We start from the raw sequence: 10695 nt of genomic DNA, 5'->3' as shown, positions 1-10695 counted from the left end.
TTTTTATTTTGTAACCCTGGCACAGTTGTAAACAGCTGTCCTTGAATTTGTAAAATATTGTTAAACCTTGACAATGAATTATTTACGACAGTTTTTATTTTGTAACCCTGGCACAGTTGTAAACAGCTGTCCTTGAATTTGTAAAATATTGTTAAACCTTGACAATGAAAATTTAATAGTCTTTAAATTTTATACTTTCGTTATCAGGGCAAAGCAGTTAGAAAAACATAATCTGATATTATACGCATGCTCGTGAAACTGGGGATACAATCGACACCAGGTTGCGTCATTAATGAATGTGATATTACGTGCAAGCTTATTGTAAATACAAAAATCATAATTTCATCGCTATAAATTTTTACGAATTCTTAAAGCGTGTTTAGAGAGATGCTGTCTGTCAATACGTCCGTTTTACGAAAATACGTTATCTGATCTGTCCTTTAACAAAAAAAAAAAATTTATTGGACTCTTAAAAAGAAAAGTTTCAACGAAAAGCGGCCTCTGTTTGTGGCTTTCGGCTTTGCCGTCTGCTTTATCTATTTAAGCGAATAGATAAAACAATAAAATAAAATATTTGAAGAGGTTTTTTTTTTTGCCGACGAAAAACTAATTATGTTTTATAGTTTAACATCTACGTGTGATTTAAAACATTGGATCCTCAAAATTAGCTTCGTGAAGAAACAGAAAACGCAATCATTAATACATAAATACGATGAAAAATATATGTGTGGAAAAATTAATGCTCATTTCTAGAGAACAGAAAAAAAAATGTGGAAGTTAACATAATTCATAGCTTTAATACATACAGTTTACCAAATGTGTGTAAAGAATAACTGGATGTTTTAGCTTTAACTGGTGCAGAACAAGTAGGTAATAAGTATAACTAATTTCTAAACCGACCACCAGAGGGGTAGTGGGAAGAGATTCTCAAGTTACAAATCAGTGTTTTATTTTCCTAAGTTGATAGATTTACGATTTTTCGCTTTATCGAGGACAAACCAATAAAACTTGAGGAAGGAACAACGTGAAAAGAAGAAGGAAAAAAAAGGAGAGAGAGAGAGAAAAAAAAATGAAGGAAAAATCGGATTTTGTTTTTATTCATTCATCATGTCACATTATTTATGCATGTTTTTTTTTTCTTTCTTTCTTTCTTCCACAGACAATATATCAATGAAACTTTTCTGGTTGATAATTTCGCCAAAGTCAAGATGTACCAGATATTACAGGCGACGGAACACATTTGAATATTTTTTTTGGAGGGGTGGAGTCACCTTATTTGCTAGAGTTAACTGCGACCATTGAATTCAAAGTTGAAACAGTCACAAGTCACAGTTACCCACTCAAAAGTTTTCGTGATAATTATACACGAATCTCCATTACCCCTTCCAAAAATAATTCACTTTGCTGATGGGCCAAAATTTGGTAGGGCAATGCCACTAGAGCCCCTATAGCGGGCCAAAATTTGGTAGGGCAATGCCACTAGAGCCCGCCCCTAGCACCTCGGGTTCTGCCGCCTACGTATTTAATAAACGGTTTAATTAAGTGCTTCTCTCGGCAAAATAAAATTAACTTTTGAAAAAGTACATTTGACAAAAAAAATATATTTACACATTATGAACCACACTTACTTTGTTTGAAACCAAGGTGCGGAACACGATGAATGGGCGTGTTTCTTTCTTTCATGAACTTAAAAAGGTTTTGCAAGAACTCCTGTTCTTCTTTATGGTCCGCCTTCACCTGGAAGCAACAGGAAAAACTGACATACAGGGTGATTTAAATTCATCATATCTTAAAGCTACTTATCCAATATGAAAATTTCACCAGAGGAACATTGAGAACCGTGAAGTTTTATTCAGAAAAGTTTAGACGTGGTTTCTGGGTGTTTCGAAACCACGTGGCCTAGTGGTTAAAGGGCTGGAATCCGTGGTTTCATGATTTACGCCCCATTGTCTCAAAATCGCGCTCTCCACTTTAAGGTCATGGGTGCGTTAAAAGAGGGAGCCCATGTCAAGCCATTCGAATAGAGTAGCCCAAACGTTGGCAGTGGGTACTGTTCCTCTAGCCCAGCGCCTCTCAACTGTGTGACTGGTTCATCCAGGGGTTAATGAGATCAGGGTGAGTGAGTATTATCAATTATACATCAAATTCATGAGCAAAAATTCATTAGTTATTATTATTTATTCTAGTCGAAGTTTGATGAATATTTAAGTCATAATAAAGAATTTTACATTTTAATTTAGTACTTTGTCTTTTTTCAAACTGGAGTGAATGAGTAAGCTGTTGTGAAAACCTTATGGTGGGTGAATGATACTGGAAAAGGTTAAGATTGTTTGTTTGTAGTTAAGCACAAAGCTACACATTGAGCTATCTGTGCTCTGCCCACCACGGGTATCGAAACCCGGTTTATAGCGTTGAAAAGCACTGGTCTAGACTAAGGCTGAGCTCGATTCAATGGTTAGCAAAAAAAAAAAAATCGCCCTTTGGTGCTGTGGATGCGTTATCAGAGTGACGGTCAAATCCCACTATTCGAACATATAAGAGTAGTCCAATGATTGAAGTCTGGCTGCTGTTGACTAACTATCTATCTTCCCTCCAGTATATCAGTTGAAACTTTACAGACAGCTAGCACCGGTTTTAACACTTCAAACTGCTCGGTATTGATGAGCTACGGGTTTAGATTTTTTTTTTGCATTATTTTGGGGGCCCGCAATATGAAAGGCTCGTCGGTGCGTTGCTCCAATTACACCGACGTTAAATACACCACTGACCGATTGTCCAAAACCCTGTAACACTACATATTCAAACCATTTAACGTCGGTGTAATTGGAGCAACGGTTCTTTGTTAGAAAAGCACACCACTGACCGATTGTCCAAAACCCTGTAACACTACATATTTAAATCGCTTTTCTAACAAAGAACCGTTGCTCTTCTTTCAACAACATGAAATCGGTGATGTTAATAAAGTGCGTATCAGTATTCAGGGGGTTAAGAGGATCAATGAATACTGTCCAGAACAGATGATGCTTCCAGTACCTTCGTTTAGGGTTAGGCTTCACATGATGATTAGAAATGGCGAAAAGCATATTAGTAGTTATCCCCGCATTTCAGACACGCCACCAGAGGACGCTACTTGTGTCGACCTCAAGAAACGAAGGAAATGCAATGATGCCATCAAAGACGATGATTGTCATAAGCGCCTGTTATGGCGGCCTAGCAACGCGCCCTCCGGTGACACGTAGTGGAACTATGACGTCATCGTCTTTCATGACATCATTGCACTTCCCTTCCCCCCCTCCCTCGAGGTCGACACTGTAGCGCCCTCTGGCGACGCGTCTGAAGTGCGAGATAAACTACTCATATTGAACAACTTTTGAAACACCCTCTAACATGTCCAAACTTTCCTTAATAAAACTAAAAACCTACATAGGAATCTTGTGGAATTTTTTTCTCCTAGGAAACCTTTTTTTAAAGATAAAATCATTTTTGTACGGAATTTATTTTATAATCATCCACCTGTAAATTAATTTTACTAAATATCGTAACAGCTTCGAAACTAATTCTACACACACTGTCCTACGAACGGCGTTACAGATACAATCTGAAGCTATCCAGCGATGGTGTCAAATCCGGAATTTAACCCAACAACAATGGAAGCTCTGTTTTAGTATAGATGTTCTTAAATCAACAGTTAAAGACAACAGCTAAACAAGTAAAGACAACGTTCATCATTCAAACAGACTAATATTGAAACTGTAGCAACGACTATTTAAAAAGATACTAAACTTGAAGCTACAGTAACGAATACATTGAATTCATCTGTGTATTTACGTAAGGCTAAAGCAACAATTGTCATTTGAACAATTTAAACAGACTGTACTTAAAACTAAAGCAACAATTACATCAACAATACAATCACTCAAACTCAAAGCAACATTTATGTTGACTTCAAAACTGTACCTGGCGATTTGATTAGTTTAGATGTACGGTCCTTAACACCGCCAATAACCTAAAATACTTGAGGTCTAATCAGCACTGATAAGCCGTGAATTCGGCGAAACTAGTCTGCTGCAGCGTGAATAGCGAAACAAAGAATAGATCAGGCCTCTACATAATTTTTTCTTCACTAAAATTAACGTTTAGGTCAATAAAAGAAATTAACATATAAACTATATGCGACATTATAGCTACAATTACGTTACATCAGCAGTGCAAACCGTACTTAAAAGCTACAGCAACAATGTTGTTGAATTCACAAAAATACGTGAAAGTGTGGTAACAATTTGTATATCAATACTATAAATAGGGGTGTAGTGCTGTTGGAGTGCCGCTCTAGCACTTACAAATTGAAGCTAAGTTCCAATAGTTCAAACCTAAAAATATGTATGTAGAAAATAAGTTAGTCAGTTTACACTCGAAATTAAGTTTTTCATAACCAAACTCTCAGTGTATCTCCGATTCCTCGTGTCCATAGGTAGAGCCCTCTCTGACCGCCCAGCACATACACTATCACTCTCCCTCGGGAGTTGGCGCCAGGCACTGAGCGATCGCTTCGGCTCAAGTGCAGGTGTCAGAGGGTTAAAATGGTGAAATGTTTCCATATGTCACGTGGCTATTAAGGCATATGAATACGCTATTAAAACATTTTACAATTATACTGTGTTTAAAACATACATTTTTAAACACTTATTGTTTACATAATATACACCTAAAGTCGCTTCTTTCCCCTTTTTTAAGTTATTATTGTTGGCAAGACAGGTGTGCAAAGGTTTCAAAACTGTAGTGGAGCTAGAAATATACTAAGTTGATGAACTGTATAAGAATTTTTAAAACTTTGCTTCTTAATTTAGAAGTTGCGTGTTCGGTGTCGGCAATATTACTATAAGTAGTCTCAAATAATTAGTTATCGATGTATTTTATTTATCCCCCCCACCACCACCAAACATGCTCACCCTTTCAGCCGTGGGGACGTTATAATGTGACGTACAATCCCACTATTCGTTGATAAAGGAGTAGCCCAAGAGTTGGCGGTGGGTGGTGATGCGCGAAATTCAAAACAAGCAAACAAAGTATTTTCTATATTTAAAATGGGTTCACAAAAATAGAGTTAGTATAATTTTATTACGAGTTACAACTTTTTACAGTAAGGAAGGTTAGTTTTTAGAACAGGTGCGACGTTCCGATCACTGGTGCGATAATTCTCAAGTACACAAGTTTTGACGCTAAAGAAGGTTTTAGTATTGAAAGTTAGGATTTAAATGCAAGAATCTTCTATAGCACTACACCACTGAGTAAAAATAGACTGTACTTAAAGCTATAGTGACAACTGTTTCGAATTTACAACGATACTCGAAGTTATATCAATGGTTACGTCAATTATCCAGACAGACTTTAAAGCTGGTATTGAAAGGATTTTTGTGCGATAACTTGTGCACGCAAAAAGTAAACTTGTTTTTACACATTTCTGTCTCTAAAGTTAAAACAACAAAGTATTACAAACTACTTTAAAGTAAAATTTCATTTAACAATAAAAGTTTTATTTAAAAAAGAAACTTTGTAGGGAAAATGATTATTTTAATAAATGCGATATTATACGTGTAAAGAACAATCGTTTGAATAGAAATGTCAAAGGTATTAAAGCTTGTACCATAACTTATTACTATGGTATTTTTCCCTAGTGTTAAATGTATTACAAGTGTCAAACAACGACGTAAATGTAACATAACTGTGGGATTTGATGTCAGGAGGTTATCTAAGATATTCAAATATGCAAGATATATATATATATAAATCTTCTGGTCTCTTTAACTGTAACAGTCTTATCCTACTGAATAGTTAACTTCCAGATACTATACACAATAACTTCAATTTCTTTCTTTGCATATTAAAACTGAAAAAAAAAGTACATATATCGACCGCATGAAATCCTCCAGTAACCAACCTTAGCATCTCCTTCTTCATCAGAAGCATTGGACTCGCTGCTCTGAGAATTGTGTCTTTTTATCTTAACTTTCTTTTTCCGGGGTCTGCCTTTCAGATTGGGCGCTTCAATGATAAGAGAAATACATGAACTTGATAGGTACATTTCCGAAACAAAAATATGAAATATCAAAGTACGCGACGTTAAAAGAACTACTGTAAGTACGTATTGTGTAAACAATAAAAACTTGGTTACCGCTTTTCCGAAACAAACATAAAGAAATGTTACTGTATAAATAAATATGAAAATAATATGAATTAATACATTTTTAACTGTATAATATAATTAATAAAATATACACTACAATGGTTACTATTATTCTTCCAAGAAGTTATTTCCCGATTATGAGAAACGTTTCGAAGAATTTTCTCCTTACTTATACGTAGTTTACCAGATTGTCTTTAATTAGAGTATTAACCCTAATTTTATGCGTAAAAGCTCCACCCATTGTAAACAGGAACTGGTGATCGATTAATTTCCTTTAACTTGTGTTTGCATTTGCGGTTCTTAGTGTTTGAGAAGGTTTCCATCTCATCATTTTAGCAGGAAAGAAAACAAGCAAATAATTCCATCAGATAGTGTAGCAATTTTGAAACGGCAAGGAAATAAAATATTGTGAGACCGTTTGACAGAGTTCTTAAACGCTTCTTTCCAACAAGTGTTTAAACGGAATGCAAAATATTACGAATTTTTTTATGTAATTTACTTATTAACTTATGCGTATTGTAAGTTCGGTCCATAGGCGTCTCGTTGTTGTTGTGTTGTTAGGCTATGGTTTTTTTTCGAAATAACCATCGTTTGCGTGAGGTAGGTATGAAATTTTTAAAAATAAAATTCAAAATGTACATGAAATATGATTCAGTATCATGGAGAATAGGGAAGGTTTTGTTAGAAGTTTGTGAATTACTATTGTAGCGCTTAGATTTTGTTAATTATAGAACTTAGATCAAAAGTAAGACTTAGACTATCGTTCATTTTCGTTAACATGAATTATGTAACATAGCCGATCTAAGTCTCGTTCGAAATGTGATTATTTCAAGATAAGGTCAAATTATCAGTACAAAACTACGTTTGACCAAGAAATAGTAATATTTCCATAACATTTTGAAGGACAGTCCGTATTAACAGAATGGTTGTAGCTATCTACAGGCATGGCCAGGTGGTTAGGGTGCTCGACTCGCAATCTGCGGGTCACGGGTTCGAATCCCCGTCACACCAAACATGCTGGCCCTTTCAGCCGTGGGGGCGTTATAACGTGACGGTCAATCCCACTATTCGTTGATAAAAGAGTAGCCCAAGAGTTGGCGGTGGGTGGTGATGACTAGCTAGCTGCCTTCCCTCTAGTCTTACACTGCTAAATTAGGGACGGCTAACGCAGATAGCCCTCGTGTAGTTTTGCGCGAAATTCTTAACAAACAAACAAAAGCTATCTGTAAGAACACGGAAGTCGTTTTCTCGTTTTTACTTTGTTTCCTTCACACACATACACATAATTGTTAGTTACAGTTTGAAACCTAAGCTTTCTGACTTTGGTAGAATATTGGCTCTCGTGATGTTGTCTTTTAATAGTACTGTTTCCTTTCTTTGTAGATAGTTCATCTAAATTCCTTTGTTGTGTGGCAACCTCCCCATCAACATCTCATGTACTGTGGTTACTTTAAAAGTTTTCAAATAATTATAACTTCTTATTCTGTACATAATCAAATTTCTCGTCCATCTTATTTGTGGCTTCTTCAACAATACTCTATCAATATCTCAAACAATGGCGACCATTTGCCCTTAGCAGTCTATAGCATTTGTGTTATTTTACTTACTGCTTATTATATTTTTATGTAAACCTTCGGTAATTTTCTTTCATGTCCTCTCGTAACACTCCAGTTACTTACCTGGTTACATTTTTCAATTTTTCTGTCAAACAACCCTGTGACTTCTGTAAATTTATGGCCATTTCGTTGTTTTTCTCTCCATTTCCTGTACAAATTATTTAAATTTCCAAAATGCCCCCAACTTCTGTGCGACTTGTCAGGCATTTTTGATTTTTATTTCCACTCCTAGAAACAGGTTATTTTCCACATAGTTTCAACGAGGTTACTTTAGGATTAACTGATGACTCGGACATCAGTCGATAATTTACTAGAGACAAAGAGTTAATCAACTTAACTCGCTAAATTCACATACTTAAGGAATTAAAAACAGTTATTTCGGCCTTACAAAATTATTGTTTGACAGTAAATCGCCACTCCAATCTTTTACTTATTGCTGAGAAAATTACAAATTTGAAGAAATGCTGAGAATAAAATCAGTTTGAACTTTACACTTGTCTCTGATAGAAACTATATTACTTGTGGCTCAACTGTTCTGCTTTGCTTTAAAAAAATCCACTGCATTTGAATTTAATATATTAAAATAATTCTTAAATTCTTCTAACGTAATTACAAGTAACTCAAACAAGCATTTTGTTTCATTATATTCGACTTGATATTTTTCGCTTCATTAAATTGGAAACGTTTTAAGATTAAAATATTTTGCTCGCTGCTTCTCCAGCAAATTTGTTTAGAAATACAATAATACAAAAACATAATTTGGTTAAACAACCAAATAAGTATGGTAGTAAGAGTTTTAATTATTATTGTAACTTTTTTCTGTTTCTTATATTTAATGGTTACGTCAAAATAATCAGACAAGTATGAAACGTATTGCATTGAAACTTTCGTTAACTTTTTGATACATGGCCTCAAGCATGCACCTGTTCCAGTTGTGTAACTTCAAATAAAATAAAAAATATTCTTCACTTACTTTTAAACGCAAATTGGAGTTCCTTACTACTACTAGACATTTCTATTAATGCAAATAAAATAACGACATATATCCCCAGAAATTATCGTTAGTGGCTCAGTATTTCGTATTATAGTTCCTGGGGTTATTTTCGTTGCATGAATATAAGTGTAAAATAAAGCAATGCTACTTACCTAAATGATCGCAGTTAGAGTCATTGTTCGCAAGAGCATCGTGATCAAACGTGTCTCGGCAGAAAAGGACTTTTGTTCTCCGATTAGGCAAGCTGACGCCTCCTAAGGCCACCACTAGTGCGTTTTTAAGCCACTTGTCATTTAGGCCGTTCAGTCGCGTCAAAATGGCGCGATAGCGACAGTAGCGGGCATAAGAAAGGACCAAAATCGAGGACTCTTTGTCATTGTTAACGCCACCTGCAAAATTATTGCAAAATACTTATAGAATAAATAAATAAACAAACAAATCACAGATATAAAAGATAGTAGGCATACAACTTTGAAAAAGGCCTAAGACAAGACAACAGTTATTACCAACGTCAACTGGGCCTATTATTTCGATACAATTTACTCACGTTTAAAAAAGAAACAAAATTATTTTTAGACAATTACCTATAAATAAAAGTATGGTTAATAAATAGTTAACTCAGAAAAGGATTTAAATAAGTGTTCTTACGACCAAGATGTATTCGTCAGAAACAACAAAAATATTTACAATAAAACTTCCCAATGAACAAATTACAAAAGCAATCTTGTTAAGAATGCTGTACAAAAAGTTAGGCCTATGTTTTGCTCCGCACCTTTAGCATCAGTCTGTAAAACGCTTCCTCAAATATCCTTCACAAAAAGTTAGGCCAATATTGTGTTATGTAAAAAACGCATATTTTTCTTCAAAATTCAAAATCTTACAAAACGAAATATTATGACGTAAAAACATATGTCACAAATACGCAACAGAATAAAAAATACCGATTTATCAATAAATATTTCTTATTTATCATGAAAAAAAATGGCAAAAATGCTCAAACACGACCGGGTAATAAATAACAAAGCAAATGTTAAATTAACTATGATTAAACGTTAATTACGTGCGTTTAAATATTGGGAAACTAAAATGAACAGCGTAATAGTTATGGTTAAATGTTATACTTCTTTGGCGTAAATTTTAAATCGTTATGTTTAATTGCTAAATGTTAACTGATTATTTGAAATAATAAGTGGTATGACCAATGTTAACCGACTATGGTTAAATCATAAATAGTACTATAATTAATCGTGTTAAACAGTATCTTAAAATTTATATATTGTCATTTAACCAAAAGCCGATATTTCAGCAACACTGGAAGAGGGAGTAACAAATATAACTATTTATTTGTATTTCACGTTCACCACGTGTGTGCTGAATAAATTACAACATCTTATGAAATTATCGCCGGTTTAATTACTTGTAAGGTAATTGCTGAAAGTTATAAACATTTATTATCAACTGCTACAGGAGCCAAAACAAACTTAAATGAAACTACGGAGAAATTAAATACATAAATTTGTATATATTAGATTGATTAAACTCATTCCCCGATGCCCATCAACAAAGTCACCAGTGAGATAAAGGGTACGTGTTCAAGTAATTGATTTGAAATGCTTATAATGCTGCAGATCACGTGACTGGGTTATTATTTGAATTCCGAAATGAGTACTTACAATTTGCTTAAAGTGGAACGTCTACGTGAAGTTACCTCGATTCTGTTGGTATGTGTACAAAGCCATTAAGCACAAGAATTAGGCACGATGTTTGGTGAAGTTGTTTTCAGAACAACCAATCATTAAAATAAGCAATGTCTCAATCTCTGAACAATTTAAAATATTAAAAAAATCAACACGTAACGTAGTAAAAAAAAAACTCTAAGAAACATTCAACCTACCTATCCA

General features: G+C 34.5%; 1 protein-coding gene across 8 annotated transcripts in view; it reads right to left on the bottom strand.

The window, feature by feature from the left end:
• The window catches only part of LOC106462600 (mucin-4-like), a 97711-nt gene that overhangs the window by 17986 nt on the left and 69030 nt on the right, over positions 1-10695 (bottom strand). For all 8 annotated transcript variants that reach the window (XM_022389912.1, XM_022389915.1, XM_022389916.1 and 5 more), the window contains exons 4-6: positions 8947-9183; positions 5939-6042; positions 1629-1737 (exon numbers count right to left, since the gene is read on the bottom strand). In XM_022389912.1, the coding sequence (XP_022245620.1) occupies positions 1629-1737; positions 5939-6042; positions 8947-9183 (450 nt within the window). The remainder of the gene's footprint in view (positions 1-1628; positions 1738-5938; positions 6043-8946; positions 9184-10695) is intronic.

This window comes from Limulus polyphemus, unplaced genomic scaffold, assembly GCF_000517525.1.
Source record: "Limulus polyphemus unplaced genomic scaffold, Limulus_polyphemus-2.1.2 Scaffold1205, whole genome shotgun sequence".
NCBI classification, from domain to species: domain Eukaryota; kingdom Metazoa; phylum Arthropoda; class Merostomata; order Xiphosura; family Limulidae; genus Limulus; species Limulus polyphemus.
The sequence above is the reverse complement of the archived record's forward strand: the minus strand, read 5'-3'. Positions and strand labels throughout refer to the sequence as shown.